The sequence below is a fragment of the Myxine glutinosa genome, chromosome 10 (assembly GCF_964187855.1).
Source record: "Myxine glutinosa chromosome 10, kmMyxGlut1.1, whole genome shotgun sequence".
Taxonomy (NCBI): Eukaryota; Metazoa; Chordata; class Myxini; order Myxiniformes; family Myxinidae; genus Myxine; species Myxine glutinosa.
In genome coordinates, this window is record NC_136270.1 from 68,860,185 (window position 1) to 68,877,439 (window position 17,255).

General features: G+C 49.4%; 1 protein-coding gene across 4 annotated transcripts in view; it reads left to right on the top strand.

Annotated features, from left to right (window-relative positions):
- Positions 1-407: 407 nt before the first annotated feature.
- LOC137434118 (myosin light chain kinase, smooth muscle-like) overlaps positions 408-17,255 on the top strand; it is a 281,545-nt gene continuing 264,697 nt past the window's right edge. The window contains exon 1 of one of the 4 annotated variants that reach the window (XM_078785752.1): positions 408-697. In XM_078785752.1, coding sequence (XP_078641878.1) covers positions 533-697 — 165 coding nt within the window. In that variant the 5' untranslated portion in view covers positions 408-532. The remainder of the gene's footprint in view (positions 698-17,255) is intronic. The other 3 variants (XR_013624750.1, XM_078785753.1, XM_078785751.1) reach the window with 3 other exon arrangements.

The following is a 17,255-nucleotide window of genomic DNA, read 5'->3' on the forward strand; positions in this document are numbered from 1 at the left end:
TTCATCCACCTTTGGTGGCAGAGGTAATAATAATAACAGTAATAATAATATTAGTAATAATAACAACACTGCAGTTCACTTTTGATTTCCTCGAATTGTTTGGAGGCATATTCATCAAAATTTACTTTGACTAAGTTATTGCACTTTTATTTCTTTCAAATCCCCTTCTTTATATCCATGTTTTATGCCAGCTGTTGTAACCCTGTCATGGCCGAACGTAAACAGCCTGGCATGCCATTCCTTTTTCAGCATAGCATACCGTTGCAGCACGTGTGCCATTTCGCTGATGGCGGCATAGTTTGTGCCATTTGGTTATTCCCTGCAGTGCCGCAAGGTCTCATCTCAAGCATCACGTGACATATCCTATGCCCTTGCTCTGCCCACCTTGTGTCGCCATCGTAATTCCCACGGGGAGTGGCTTTAGCCCTTGCTTTCAAACTCTTTCATTTCCCGTGCAATGAACACGAGAACACTGAGGCTGAATATTGTGCCTTTAGCTTTCTGACAGTTAGTATTTCTTGTCAGATTATCCATGAGTTCGTTGCCCTATTTCTACTTTCTGACCTTAGTTGTCATTGCCATGGCAGCGCAGGACTTGACATTACTGCAACTTGCTGGACTTTTCTTGCTTGGAATGGCCTGTCGGAGTTTTTTGGCCTGGCTGGAGTGCTGGTTTTACATCACTCGTGGCAACAAGGTGGGGAAATATGAATAGCACGGTGGCTTTCAGCATCTCGTCAATTAGCTCATTACCAGGGTTTTGGACGTTGGAGGTGTGTCCAGGTTCCAACCTTGATGATTAATGAGCAACATGTTTGATGTCATTCAATAATACTTACAGTTTTAAAAAGTAAAGTTATACAATCCAAATTTAATAAGTATACATTTGTGGGGTTGGCTGATACCTGCCGTTTGTCAAACACTTCCAACATTAAATTGCCAGTTACATTAATTTATAATCATGACGGCTGTTGCATACAGGTGATGTCCAGGATATCATTCGAGAAGGAGTCAAAGTGATATCATTATGTGCATCCCTAAACACGTCTTTAACAGACAAATACACATTGATGCAATAGACATGCAGGTTTTTTGACCTTTTACATATTTTGCTCTCCAAATGATGAAATAAAGTATAAAAATCGTACATTCCTGATCACATCTCTTAATACGTTACTGAACAACGCAATGCGTTTTTCCCTGCAAAGGCGAAATTATTGTCCCCAGTTTTCTATTTTCGTTGTTTATTAATTTTTTGAACTCATGGTGACCTCCCACTTTGAAAAGTTCTTCTCATTATATACCAGACTGAAAAATATGTTCCTTGTTTCAGTGTTTATGCCTCTGCCGACGAAGTCGCCTAAGGCAATATGTCCTTGGTTTGTCTGTCCGGCTGTCTGTCCATGCGTCGGGTGATAGATTTTTGTAACTGCAATAACTTAAGAAGCACTGAAGGGATCTAAGTCAAATTTGGTACGAGTATGCATAAATATGGAAAGATGAACTGGTTATATTATAGGGTCAAGAGGTCTATTTTCAGTACTATTTTCAGTTTTTGAATAATTATCCATGAGCACATTTGAGAGGTCACGTGAATCCTTTTTCGCCGATCTTACCGATCGTTGTAATGTCTTAATTCACAGTTATTTTTCAGTTCTGATACCATATTTGCTGATCGGAGCTCACCATCTCACCAATTATATAGGTATCCGGTTTGAAATCCCCCCAAAATTGGGCTTTTTATATAGCATTGTATATACTAGCATGTATCGGCTCACTACACTCGCCTGACCACTTGTAGCTTCAGAGGCACAGGCTTGTTTTAACTGAGGATAATGACGTGACTGAACTTGAGTTGATTTGTTGTCATGATTTACACCAATCATAATACAAACATTTATTTTGTACAAATGTATTTGTAATATTGATGATATTATTTATTTGTAATCTAAAAAGGTCGAAGTGGTGTAAAGCTCTAAATGGTCTAATGGGTCTAAAGTGTGTTAAGGGTCTTTGGGGTTCAAAGGGTCTTCTTGGTATTTTAGGGTCTTTAACGGTCTTTTAGGTCTTCAGGATATTTTGGGTCTTTGGGGTTGTTTGGGTCTTTGGGGTTTTTAATAGTCTTTTAGGTCTTTGGGATATTTTGGGTCTTCATCTAACATGTTATAATATCATGCATGCTCCAATCCTTTCAATTACCTGATATAACATGTTATAATGCCATGCAAGGTTGATCCATTCATTGACCTGATCTAACATGTTATAATGCCATGTACAGTCTGATCCTTTCATTGACCTGATGATCTAACATGTTATAATGTCATGAACAGTCTGATCCTTTCATTGACTTGATCTGACATGTTATAATATGCACTGTCTTATCCTTTCATTGACCTGATCTAACATGTTATAATGCCATGTACAGTCTGATCTTTTCATTGACCTGATGATCTAACATGTTATAATGTCATGAACAGTCTGATCCTTTCATTGACTTCATCTGACATGTTATAATATGCACTGTCTTATCCTTTCATTGACCTGATCTAACATGTGTTATAATGTCATGCACTCTCTGATCCTTTCATTGACCTGATCTAACATGTTATAATGTCATGCACTCTCTGATCCTTTCATTGACCTGATCTATCATGTTATCATGTCATGTACGGTCGGTCTGATCCTTTCATTGACCTGATCTGACATGTTATAATATGCACTGTCTGATCCTTTCATTGACCTTGTCTATCATGTTACTTCCGTTTGACTTCCGTTTCCGGTCTTGCTGGCGACGGTTCGTTTTTTCGCAGGTCTCCACGCTCTCCATCGAAATCGAAGTTAAGTCATTGTTCCAATTTGTATTTTCGTTATAACTGTATTTCTTTTATGGTGTATGTACGTTTATTGTCCCGTCAAAGATTTTCGGTGCAAATCTTTCATACCTGTATTGAAAATCGCGTTAATTCGTGTCGTCTCGAGGTCTTGTACAGTGTACACTGTACAACCTTGAGGCTTTGTTTTTCTCTCAGCGCCTGTCGTTTGTGATCCAATAACTTTCGTTCTCTGTTTTCGCAGTCTTTCCACCCCAAAGCCTACTTCCTTATGTAAATCTCAACTCAAAAAAACAAACAAAAAAAAGACTACCTTCTCTGTGCTCATTCGTTTATTCATTCTTATTCGTTCGTTCGTTCTTCGACCACGTGTTTCTCCCCCATTTCCCCAGATAGATTGTCAAATTTCAATTCGTTATTTTATCGTCCATGTGATATTGTTTGATTATTGTTAGTTTTGGTTTGAATTTCCTGTAACTCGTAATTAATTAATCGTTTTCTGCCCTTGTGTGTGGCCTTGTAGTTGTACCCCGTCGGTGTTTTGTTAACTTAAGTGTGTTTTGCTTGGCTCTTGGTTTTTTCCCTTCTACCCCGAACATAATACTGTCTAACGTTCTAATTCCCCACCCCCCCCCCCCCCCCAAAAAAAACAAAAAAAAAACAAAAACATTTATTTTATTTTCTCCACGTGTACTGTTGTCTCATCCTGTATTTTCTGTCCAGGTGTGCTGTTCGCCCCACCCCCATTATCTCCTTGCCATCCACCGTTTGCCCTGTTCACGTGACTCGTGGTGGTCCCTCTCGGCTCTCCCCCCGTTGGTATTTTTGTGCATATAAGATTGTTCATAGTTCTGTTTAAATATTTTTAAATATGTTTAACCTTTCCCCTTCTGTTTTTTATTCAGTGGTATATTACAACACGCTGTTTTTCTTCCTATTTAAAAGGCTTTTCTCAATTTCCTCTCCAACTCATTCCACTTCAAAAAAAAGAAATTCAATATCTTATACGTCTCCCTCACTACATGGTCTAAATTCACATTCATTCCATCCCTCCTCCATCATCCTGAACCGGATTGCTAACTTGAAAATCACAACAAACCCAATTTGTTATCAATGTTCGTCTTTCATTAATCATCCACTTTCTAAACTCCCCTCTTGCCCCTCCCATCCAAATCCCCCCCCTTGCACCTACACTCCGAAACTTCCCCCTTGCCCCTCCACTCTTAAACTCCCCCCTTGCCCCTCCACTCCTGAACTCCCCCCTTGCCCTTCCCCTCCTAAACTTCCCCTTTGCCCCTCCCCTCCTAATCCCCCCCCTTGCCCCTCCACTCCTGATCTCCCCCCTTTCCCCTTCCCTCCAAAACTCCCCCCTTGCCCCTCCCCTCCTAAACTCCCCCCTCACTCCTCCCCTTCAAAACTCCCCCCCAATCCCTCCCATTCAATTCTCCCCCCATACCATTCCTCTCCAATTCTCTCTCCTCCCCCCTCCTCCTCCAAGCTGCCTCCTCCCCACTTCGTCTCCCTTCTATCTCATACCTCCACCCCCCCAAACCTTCTACTTTCCTCTGCCCCCCCTCAAACAACCCCTCACTGTGCCGCATCCCTTCACCAGCAAACCTTTCATCCTCCTCATCCTTCCCTTTCTTGGAACTCTTCTGCAACATCTGAAACACTATCAACTGCTCTCCCTACCTCCCCCTCTCATCCTTCATCTTACCCTACTCCTCCCCTCCCCTGTCCTGTACCCGATGCACCCCCTCTCTCTTCATTAACGGTATGGACCTCAAACATCCGGGGCCTTCGCTCAAACCTGACTGATCTCTCCATACAGGTTGCTTCTGACAATCCAGACTTGATCTGCTTAACAGAGACTTTCCTCCTTCAAGATGTCTCTGATTCCTTAATATCTCTTCCTGGTTACTCCCTCCTCCGGTATGATAGACCTGAGCCTCGGCCTGGTGGTGGGGTGGCTATCTTTGTCAAAAACTCTCTTCCTCACTCTCCTTGCACTGCTCTCTTTCCTCCTCACCCGCAGGAGTACCTCTGGTTACGGCTTCCTCTCCGCTCCCACCTTTTGTTCATATGTGTTCTGTACCGTCCCCCAAACAGTGATGACTCCATCTACATTTCAATGTCTGTCAACATGGACCAACTTCTATCCACTCATCCCAACTCTCTCTTCCTCATATGTGGTGACTTCAACTGTCATCATGCCACCTGGTTGGGTGTGGGTTCCTCTCTCACTAGTCATGGCACCTCAGCAAAGGACTTCTGTGACTCACTGGGATTGACACAATCTGTCAATTTCCCGACCCGGATCTCAGCCAATGGAGTATCTTCTCTTCTAGACTTGGTTATGACAAACTTCCCTGCTAATGTCTGCTGCTCTTCTTCTGCTCCAATCGGTTCTTCTGATCATGTGCTTGTCAAAGTGGACATCTCTCTGGCCATTCTCAGAGAGCCTCCTCAGCGTCGACGAGTCTGGCATTTCACTCAGGCCGACTGGGACGGTCTTCAAGCAGCCATCAATCGTCTGGATTGGTCTCCCATCTCCACTGCCTCTGACATCAATTCTTCCTGGGAATTCTTCCAAAGCAAACTGATCTCTCTCATGCACAGATTTATCCCATCTCGCCTTCAATTGTCTTACCCTTCCTCCCGTCCATGGTACACTGAATCTTGTGGTGAGGCAGTTGCCCTGAAACAACTTGCCTTTGCCTCTTGGAAGGCTAATCCAACTGAAGGAAATCTCAGTTCCTTCCACCAAGCTCGGAACAAGTGTGTGTCTACCCTCAGGAGTGCCAGGAAGCACTATCTCTCCTCACTCAAGAATGAACTCTCAAACCTGTCTCCTTCCTCCAAATCCTGGTGGCGTCTGGTCAAATCCGTTTCTGGTGTTTGTTCCCCCTCCATCCCCTCCCTTACCTCAAATGGCCACACAGTTGACATCGCACGTGACAAAGCCGAATGCCTCAAATCTGTGTTCGCCTCGAAATCCTTAGTCCCAAACCCATCTCTCTCTGTTCCCACCTTTCCCAGTCGAACCCAAATGCTCCTGGACTCTGTGTCCTTCTCTCCTGACAAGGTGGAGGAGTTTTTGTCAAACCTCGACTCTGATTCTGCAACTGGACCAGACGGCATCAGCCCACGGGTCCTAAAATCCTGCTCTGCCGCTCTATCTCACCCTCTCTCTGTTCTTTTCACCCTATCTTTTGCTCAAGGTCATCTGCCAGCATCCTGGAAATCAGCTAACATTACCGCTTTACACAAAAAAGGTGCAAAAACAGATCCTTGCAACTACAGACCAATCAGCCTGCTCCCAATTATCAGCAAAGTCATGGAATCCATCATTGCTTCGGATATGAAATCTTTCCTCTTCTCCAATGGCTTGATCTCTGATCATCAATTTGGTTTCAGACCAGGTCACTCTACTCTGGACATGCTGCTTCTGCTGTCTCAACAATGGATGGAGGTCCTGAATGCCAAACAGGAAATCAGAGCTGTCTCCCTTGACATATCAAGGGCCTTTGATACGGTCTGGCACCCAGCTCTGCTCACCAAACTCTCCTCCTATGGTATCCATGGAAATCTCCATGCATGGCTTGCGGACTTCCTCTCTGGTCGTAGTCAACGTGTGGCCCTGAATGGATTTCTCTCATCTCCCCTTCCTGTTCAGGCTGGAGTTCCCCAAGGAAGTGTGCTGGGCCCTGTGCTTTTTCTGGTCTTTATCAATGATCTCTCTGACTCTCTGGAAAATCCTCTCTATCTCTTTGCTGATGACTCCACTCTCTGCCGCTCCATTCCTCTTCCCTCAGATAGGCAGTCTGCAGCCTCCTCACTCTCTGAAGACCTGGACAAAATCACAGACTGGTCAAACAAGTGGAACATGTCTTTCAATCCTGCCAAATCTCACTCTCTTACTATGTCTCTCCGAAAAGATCGACTGGACAACCCTCCCATCTACTTTCTCAACAATCCTCTCCAAGAAGTTCTGTCACTCAAGCTTTTGGGTCTCACTATCTGCCATGATCTTTCTTGGGAAAACCACATTTCCAAGCTGGCCTCCAAAGCCAGTCGCCGACTGGGCATCCTCCGTCGTGCGAAGTCCTTCCTCGGCACACCTGAGCTCCTCACCACATACAAGGCTTTCATCCGCAGCTCAATGGAATACTGTTCTTCCCTATGGGCTGGTGCTCCTGCCTCACACCTGGCTCGGCTTCACGCTGTTGAATCCAAAGCTTTCAAAATCATTGGAATCTCCCGCGATGAAGCTATCTCTGAGGGCCTTTCACTCACTCACCGCAGGCAGGTAGGTGGTCTTTCTGTCTTCTACCGACTCCTCTCCGGCCTTTCTCCCCCAGCTCTCTCCGTGCTCTGTCCCCCAAATATTCCTCCAGGTCGCACAAGATCTGCCAGCAACCCTCTGATGGTTAAACTGCCGAAATCTCGGCTCTCTGCTCACCTTCACTCTTTCATTCCTCTTTTCTCCCGCCTGTGGAACAAACTCCCACACTCCCTTCAATCCCTCTCCTCCCTCCAGGTCTTTAAAACAGCTGTTCACCACCATCTCTTATCTTCCCCCATCCATAACCTTGATCTTTTCTACCCCCACTAATTCACCCCAGATCCACCTTGTTTGAAATTCCAACTTATTTCCTGGAAATCCTGGCAGTGTCCATATGTTTATACCTCTCCCACCCCCCCCCCCCCTTCACATGCCTCTCCCCCTTCACATGCCTCCCCCCTTCACATGCCTCCCCCCCAAAGCCCTCTCCCTCCCACAGATCTCTCGATGTCTCCATGTCTCTCGGTTCCTGCTCTCAAATGTTGTGTTTGTGTCCTTCCCCCTCTCTCCCCATCTTGTCTACCGCTCCCGATGTTATTTGTTTTATGTGTCTGTTTGTCTTTCTGTGTGATTAATTTTCGCTCTTTCACGAGCCTCGATCTTGTATACAAAAAAAAAAAAAAAAAAAAAAAAAAAAAAAAAAAATGGTCTGATCCTTTCATTGACCTGATCTAACATCTTATAATGTCATGCATGGTCTGATACTTTCAATGACCTAATCGAACATAAGTAATAGTAATAATAATTGGCAATAATAATGTTATGAAAATTAGGGGTAAAGGAATATCTAGATCCAGGTAGATCTGCATAGGTAGGTGTCCGGCTGTCGTGATAGTGAATCTAGATGTAATAAGTTCTGTAGCCCGAATGTCGGATTAAGCTGTATCTTTGTCCTTGTTACGAGGGGGCGGGGCATGCTAATTAGTACAGGGATTGTGGGTAAAATTCCCTTGTGTGTCGTTCCCTCTGTGAGCATCCCAGTATCCCTTATGGCAATACATCCCATAGACATTAGATAGGCCCTTAGTGCACCACATTAATTAAATCCCCCTCTGCCACAAGACGATAAAACTGACCGGAAGAGCACCAGCAAGCGGCCGTGCAGTGTTACACCATGGCAGGCAGACATCGTATCGGCAGGCTGAGGCCACGCCCACCTTGCGAAGGATTGGTCGAGGGAGGGCGGTGACGTCAGAGGAGAAGCGACTCCACGAACGGTGAGCCGACATTTTTGGCCCTTCTCATGCTGAATTCAAAGCGAGCGGTCGCATTTTGCCTCTGTCAGCATCGACGTCCCTCTCATTACCTGTGTCGTTGTTGGATACTCTCTCTCGCTTGGCCCTCGTGTAGTCCTCTGCCATCGACTCTCCCCGCTTCGTATCGGACGATGGCGAGCGACGGTGTGCGGGACGTGACCTGTGGTTGCGAACCGAGGAGAGACTGCGTGCGGGGTGTTTGTAAAACGGCAGAGCCCCAAGAATGAAGAGCCGCGCTTTCCATGCCGTGTTCGTGAGGAAGGGCACGGTTGGGGAGCGGGCTGCGCACTTGTTCGCCTCGCGTGGGAGGCCTTCATCGGGGCCGAGCGAGCAAGGGCGCGTCGGGGCCTAGTTCGCGCCAACGACCGAGCAGTTCGCGCCAACCGGAGCTGTGTTCGGACGATGTGCTGAGACCGGATGATTCCTGACGCACAAAGATAAGCCAACACAAACGCGCACACAACGGTTATTTTTGCTTAATTCATTCCCCTGTGTTGTTGTTGAAGTGAGGTGTGCGGGATCCCGATTTAGGAATCATAGTTATTTACCGGCGCGTCCATTGTTCTCGGGTTCCGCATAATAAATCGTTTCTTTTTGTACATTGAATTCGGGTTTATGTTCCCTTGATTTCATTTCCTACAGGATCGAGGGCTGCCATCGGAGCCGTGAGGTAAGAGCCCGCCGCTTCTTCCTATTCCTTCTTCCTCTCGTGCTTGCCGAGTCAAATCCGTCATTGAATAAACACCTCCATTAAAGTTCGTTTGGCCATCCGAGATCCCACGGTATTAACCGAGGGCGAATGCGCGACAATAATAAGGTTAATACCATGACTCCCCCTGCCGCTCCCGCAGTGAACGCGTGTACTAGTATTGATAAATTTGTTAAAGAAAATTTGAATGAGTTAAAGAAAATATGAAGAAGAAGACGTTTTGGTCACAAATATACATACATAACCATATACGTTTACATCATTATAATAAGATGGACCTACCCTCAGAAATGGCGTCAGGTGGTGGCTCGTGTGTTTATAATTTATGATTTGTGAGAAAATGACTGTTTAAAACCCTTAGTTAGGTGCATCGTGCTAGAAAATATGATCCTATAAAGGTACGTCGTGATTAACCTTGGGAGCTCAGAGGAGTAGCGTCACAAACAAACAACGCCTCATTCGCTTTTATGTGGAAGATATGTTTGTACGTACGGGAAAATATAAATATATTGTAGCGGCTACCGCTGGGTTTTCACAATCGCCTTGCACCTATCAAGGACGCGGAGCGATCACCATGCCAGGCTCGTCCAGGACGCCCGGGCAGGCTCGCCCTCAACTTGCCAGGCCGCAGCCAGGACGCTGGGCCACGCCCCCTCTCGCCTTTCCTGGGCAAGCGCTCCGGGATAATATGTATATATATTGCTGCCCGATAAACGGGCTTTTCAGAGTGCCTGAGTGTTTGGTTTGATTAAAGCAACTCGGATGAATTCCAGCTTTTTGTCGCGTCCATTCTTCCGATCGACGTGGGAGCCCCAGCTCCTTCATTGGTGACCTACCGACATGGACACGGCAGTCGCCCTTAAACTGCCTACCTTCTGGGAGGCTCACGCGGCGGTTTGGTTCGCACAGGCGGATTCCCTGTTCGCCCTGCGAGGCATCACGGCCGACGACACCCGCTTCCACCATGTGGAAGCAGCGCTCGGTTCGGCCACCGCGGCCCGCGCCCTGAGCCTCCTCGAGAGCCCGCCAGCCGCTGACAAATACGGCGCGATTAAGAAGCTTCTCCTCGATGCTTTCGCCCTCCCATCGGCGGAACGCGCACGGCGCCTGCTCGACCTGCCCGAGCTCGGCGACACGCGCCCTTCCGAGCGAATGGACTACATGCTTTCACTGCACGGCGAGCACTCTCCGGCATTCCTGTTCCGGGAGCTGTTCCTCCGTCAGCTGCCTAACCCGGTACGCCTCGCCCTGGCAAGCACGACGATCACAGATCCCCGGGCCCTTGCCAGAGAAGCCGACAAGATCTCCGCCGCAGGACAGCGCATCGCAGCGGCGACATGGTACCCACCGCTGTCCGACGCAACACCCATGGCGCCCGAGCACCCGGCACGGTCGACGACCGAACTGCGGACGCAATTGGCGGCCGCTACACCGAGCCGACCACCTCCAGCACGACGACCGGGGCCTCCACCTGACCAAGCGTGGTGTTACTATCATGCCAGGTTCGGACAGAAGGCCCGGACATGTCGACCCCCATGCACCTTCGGCAGGCCGGGAAACGGCCGGGCCGGCGTTCATTACCAGCCATGAGCGCCGGCCACACGGGCAACTTACTGTTCATCACGGATAAAGCGTCCGGACAGCGCTTCCTGTGCGACACCGGCGCCCAACTGAGCGTCATACCCGCCTCTGACCAGGACAGGCAATCCGCGGTTTGCGGCCCCTCCTTGGTTGCGGCCAACGGATCGACCATCCGCACCTTCGGCCCGCGCAAGGTCACCCTCTGCTTCGGCGGCCAACGCTTTGCTTGGACGTTTGTAACCGCAAACGTGCCCATGGCTCTGCTAGGCGCCGACTTCCTCTGCGCACACGGACTGCTGGTGGACGTCCAACGGCGTCGTTTAATCAACGCCAAAACCTTCAGCTCCCTGGTATGCACATTGAGCAGCTCCGCGCCGACCGAGCTGGCATGCGCCGTCCCGGCGGCGAACGAGTTTGCTCGCCTGCTCACGGAGTTCCCGGCCCTCACGCGGCCGACGTTTTCGGCCGTCACAGTACGGCATGGGATCGAGCACCACATACCAACCACGGGCCCGCCGGTCTACGCCAGGGCCCGCCGCCTCGACCCAGCCAAGCTCGCCGTGGCGAAGGCCGAATTCGACGCGTTGGAGCACCTCGGCATCGTGCGGCGCTCCGATAGCGCGTGGGCCTCGCCACTGCACATCGTGCCAAAGCCGGGGGGTGGATGGCGCCCGTGTGGCGACTACCGCCGTCTCAATGACGCTACCACCCCCGACAGGTACCCGATCCCGCATATCCAAGACTTCTCCGCCCGTCTGGCGGGACGGGTCATTTTTTCGAAAATTGATCTCATACAGGGATATCACCAGGTACCTGTCAGGGCGGCCGACGTCCCTAAAACGGCAGTCATCACGCCGTTCGGCTTATTCGAATTCTTGCGGATGCCGTTTGGTCTCAAGAACGCGGCTCAGGCATTCCAGCGCTTGATGGACGGCGTGCTGCGTGACCTGCCGTTCCTTTTTGTTTACCTGGACGACATCCTCGTCGCCAGCACGTCCCGGGCCGAGCACCTCCTCCACCTCCGAACACTGTTCGGGCGCCTCAGCGAGCACGGCCTCATCGTCAACCCGGCCAAATGCCACTTCGGCACGACGGCCGTTGATTTTTTGGGCCACCACATCACCAAGAACGGGGCCGTGCCGCTGCCAACCAAGGTCGAGGCCATCACCACGTTCCCGCGTCCCCGCACCATAAAGGCCCTGCAGGAATTCCTGGGAATGGTGAATTTTTATCACCGCTTCGTGCCCCGCGCTGCTCAACTCATGCGGCCCCTCTACGAAGCCCTCCGGGGCAAGCCGGCCAAGCACGACATCGCCTGGTCCGCAGCAATGGATGCGGCCTTCCAAAGCTCAAAGCGGGCCCTCGCCGACGCAACACTGCTCGCTCACCCGGTGCTCAACGCTCCCATCGCCCTCACCACGGATGCCTCCGACTACGCGGTGGGCGCCGTACATGAGCAATGGGTGAACGGGGTTTGGCAGCCACTCGCTTTTTTCAGCCGGCCGCTCTGGCCGAACGAGCTCAAATACAGCATGTTTGACCGGGAGCTCCTCGGTCTACACCTGGCCGTCCGCCATTTCCGCCACCTCCTGGAGGGCCGACCTTTCACGGCGTTCGTCGACCACAAGCCGTTGGTTTACGCCATGCCCAAGGTCACGGAGCCGTGGTCGGCCCGCCAACAGCACCACCTCTCCGCCGTGTCGGAGTTTACCACGGACATCCGGCACGTCGCCGGCAAAAACAACGCCGTGGCCGACTGTCTTTCCCGGGCCAGCGCGAACGCGGTCCACCTGGGCGTGGACTTTGCGCTTATGGCGGCGGACCAAACCACCGACACCACGGTGCAAGCCCTCCGGGCGGCGGACACGGGCCTCCGCCTGGCCGACATCCCCTTCGCGGACACTTTCCTGCTCTGCGACGTCTCCCAAGGCCAGCCTCGCCCCATCGTGCCCGTCACCTGGCAACACCGCATCTTCGCCTCCCTCCACGGCCTTTCTCACCCGGGCCGGAAAGCTTCCCAGAAGCTGGTGTCGGCGCGATTCGTCTGGCACGGCCTTCGTCGGGACGTCCGCGATTGGACCAGCACCTGCACGGCCTGCCAACGGGCCAAGGTCCACCGACACACCCAGGCCCCGCTGGCACCTTTCACCGTGCCCGAACGACGTTTCGACCACGTCAACGTGGATCTGGTGGGCCCCCTCCCCCCGTCACGGGGGTTCACACACCTGCTCACCATGGTCCCATGTCGCCGCTGCGATGCGCTGTCCTGCGGCGGAGATCTTGTCGGCTTCTCTGGCAAGGGCCCGGGGATTTGTGATCGTCGTGCTTGCCAGGGCGAGGCGTACCGGGTTAGGCAGCTGACGGAGGAACAGCTCCCGGAACAGGAATGCCGGAGAGTGCTCGCCGAGCAGTGAAAGCATGTAGTCCATTCGCTCGGAAGGGCGCGTGTCGCCGAGCTCGGGCAGGTCGAGCAGGCGCCGTGCGCGTTCCGCCGATGGGAGGGCGAAAGCGTCGAGGAGAAGCTTCTTAATCGCGCCGTATTTGTCAGCGGCTGGCGGGCTCTCGAGGAGGCTCAGGGCGCGGGCCGCGGTGGCCGAACCGAGCGCTGCTACCACATGGTGGAAGCGGGTGTCGTCGGCCGTGATGCCTCGCAGGGTGAACAGGGAATCCGCCTGTGCGAACCAAACCGCCGCGTGAGCCTCCCAGAAGGTAGGCAGTTTAAGGGCGACTTTCGTGTCCATGTCGGTAGGTCACCAATGAAGGAGCTGGGGCTCCCACGTCGATCGGAAGAATGGACGCGACAAAAAGCTGGAATTCATCCGAGTTGCTTTAATCAAACCAAACACTCAGGCATTCTGAAAAGCCCGTTTATCGCGCAGCAATATATATACATATTATCCCGGAGCGTTTGCCCAGGAAAGGCGAGAGGGGGCGTGGCCCAGCGTCCTGGCTGCGGCCTGGCAAGTTGAGGGCGAGCCTGCCCGGGCATGCCCGGGCATGCCCGGGCGTCCCGACCGAGGCCTGGCAAATTGAGCGCGGGCCTGCCCGGGCGTCCTGGACGAGCCCGGCATGGTGATCGCTCCGCGTCCTTGATAGGTGCAAGGCGATTGTGAAAACCCAGCGGTAGCCGCTACAATATAACGTTAAAATATTTTTCACAACTTCTTTATTTCTTTATTGCATCTTCTTTATTTCAACATAAGCTCCATTGCGTTCAATGCATTTTTTCCAGTGCTTTACTAAGGCCTGTATTCCTCGAGAAAAAAATATTTTGGCTGCTTGTGTAGCCATTCGTGCACTGCCTCTTGGACCTCTTCATCGGATCGGAAAGTGGTTCCACCAAGTGCCTCTTGAAGTGGCCCAAAGATGTGGTAATCTGAAGGGGTGAGGTCTGGCAAGTAGGGTGGATGAGGATGCCACTCAAAATACAGGTCCTCGATTGTTGCAGCTGTAGCGCCGGCAGTATGGGGCCGAGTATTGTCATGCTGCAGCAAAACAGCGGTAGTGAGTAGTCCACGACATTTTGATTTGATTGCTGGTTTCAGATGATTTTAAAGGAGGCCGCAGTATGATGCACTGGTGACTGTGGTCCCTCTGGGCATGTAATGCTCTACAAGTGGGCCTCTGCTATCCCAGAAGAGCGTCAGCATCACTTTTCCAATGGAAGGCTGTGTGCGGAATTTTTTCGGCTTCGGTGAAGTTGAATGGCACCACTCTTTGCTTGCCCTCTTCGTTTCTGGCTGAAAATAGTGGACCCAGCTTTCATCCTCAGTCACTACGCGCCGTAAGAAAGCGTCGCCTTCTGTTTTGTAATGTCGCAGAATTTTTTCACATGCGTCCACTCGCCATTCTTTCAGTTCGGGTGCGAGTTGTCTCGGCACCCACCTTGCAGACACTTTGTGGAACCCCAGTGTATTGTGAATGATATGGTGTGCTAAACCATGGCTAATGTTCAATTGGGAGTAATAGCCCAAAACTATGAGATGCAGTTTGATCGATAGTAATCAAGGCTCTAACCAAGAAAATACTGTCATACATGGATCGTTCAGGTATGCAATAAGTTTGGTCATTCACAAATAAGAAAGAGATGACCTTTTTAAGACGCATTGCAAGCACTTTTGACATATTCTTATAATCAGTATTTAACAATGACACAGGTCACAAGTTTTTAATCTCCTGCAAGTCCCCTTTCTTGGGAAGAAGACGTAAGACAGCTCTTCTGCAGCTCAGGTGCAATTCCCCCTGATCTTGGCTCTCCTGAAAAGTCTCAATTAGAGCAGGACCCAGAACATTCCAAAAAACTTAGTAAAATTGAGCAGGAAGTCCATCAATTCCGGGGTCTTGCCGTCTTCGAGTTGTTTTACTGCTGCAGTGAGCTCCAGAAGAGAAATATCACATTCCAGTTGAAGTTGCTGCTCTTCAGAAAGAGATGGGAGAAGTTCAATCAATCCATTTGCCGTCGTTTTATCCACAGTTCATGGAGTAAACAAGTTTGCGTAAAACTCTTGCAGTGAATGTTTAATGTCACTCTGGCAAGTCAGGACACTGTCGGAAGAGCGTAGACTCTGAATCTGCCGAGAAGTGTTGGCAGCCTTCTGCATTTTAAAGAAATCTTTGTTTGAAGTCTCGAGGTGTATTCTGCTCATCCGCAGGTGAATCATTGCTCCAGCCGCATGCTCTTTGACTATTTCGGACAGCAGGGTCGTTTTTTCCATCAGCTGCTGATATTGGTCACTTCCCCACGATGTTCCAGCTTCTTGTTCATATTTAAGTACATCTGCTTTTGGAGCACTTATCAAACCAGACGTATTACTGGTGGCATATGAGCAATATTGTTGGCAGAAAATCTGAATTTGTGACTTGGTACAGTCCCACCACTGTCGCATATTAACATAGGAACATGTTTTCTCTTCTAATCCTTCCCATACTAGTCTGAAGTCATTTTTTAAATGTTCATCTTGTAACAATTTCACATTGAAAGTCTAGTGTACACTCTTACAGCAAAGATAGGGTAACATATATCCCATTACAATCATATGGTGATCAGAAAAGCCAGATGGAGTTATACATGTTCTCTTAACCAGATTCACCATTCCTTGGTTCACGTACAATCTGTCCAGTCGACCCATGGGTAACTGGTTTTTTGCACAGCACACCCATGTGTATTGACGGGTGTTTAGATTTTGTAATCGCCATACATGTCAAAGTGTGTATTTTTTCACAAGTTGTGCCAAGGACTTTGCACTGGGTGGATGTGGCTCAGGAGTGTTTCTGTCCAGTCGAGGGTTGAGTGTGCAGTTATAGTCTCCCCCATACAAATTAAACAAGTCAAATCAACAGTGCTTAAATAACCCGCTAACTTTGGAAGAAATAGAGCCCTTTCAGCGCTGTCACTGGGGCAATACACATTAATAATGCTAACCTTTTGATTGCTGCTAGTAAAATCCATCACCATCAAGAAACCCTTACAAATCTCTCTATAGTGAATCTCAGATGGTTGAAGACGAGGATGCAATATTATTGCCACCCCCACTTTAGCTTCTTCAACCGCACTGGAGAAAACATGGCACCCTTTAAACATTCTGTGCCACGCGTCTTCACAAGATTGGTTGGTGTGTGTTTCTTGTAACATGAAAATATCAATCTTTTCTTTCTCAAATAGTTGTAACACCTCCAGACGCCGCATACAGCTGCGGCCTACGTTTATATTGAGAGACGTTACCTTCATTTATTCTTTATTAATTTTCCTCCTCTTGGAGTTCTTTTCCTGCCTTAGTAGCACACTTCCTCAACCTCTGACATTGAGGTTCTGAGATCCCAACTTGCTGGGGTTCACGAATCATGTTTCCAATAGTTTTTAGAAAAGCATGTAGGTTTGGGAAATAATCCTGAAGTCTAACATTCCTTTTCTTGGAGGATCGAGGAATTTTACAATTTCATCTTCTGTAACTACAGTGTCCCCATCCTCATCCTCTTGGGCACAGAAGCCACTATCTAATGGGATAGAGTAGGGTTCATCAAAATCAACCACATCATCTCTGTCATTCTCTTCCTGATGCAAACTTATTTCTGAGGCACAAATCTCCCCAGGATCAGAAACATGGATATTGTTTTCATTCCTGTTTGGCTGCTCATCGTCACACGTAGCATCCTTATCATCCCTTTTATTTTGTTCCAAAAGTGTAGGCGTACAGGTTTCCTCTGAGTAGCTGTCCGACTTACCTGTTCTGTCATTACACCCGGCCATCCCTGCGCCCACCTCTGTGACCATTACATTAATGTCATTAAAGACATCAGGGTTATCAATATCACCACTTGTGTCCTCCTGAGATGCACGAGGATTCTCGATGTCTATATCACACTCAGAACCCTCAAACAGTTCGGCAAGTGGTGCAAGCGAATTGCTTAGACTTAAACCCGGTGCCGGTTCAGTTTGCAATCCCAAACAGGGATTCTCTACACAAACTCCATCTTGCAAGCTCGGCGACACATTTGACACTACCAGTACCTTACTTTGTACTATGCTTGCATCC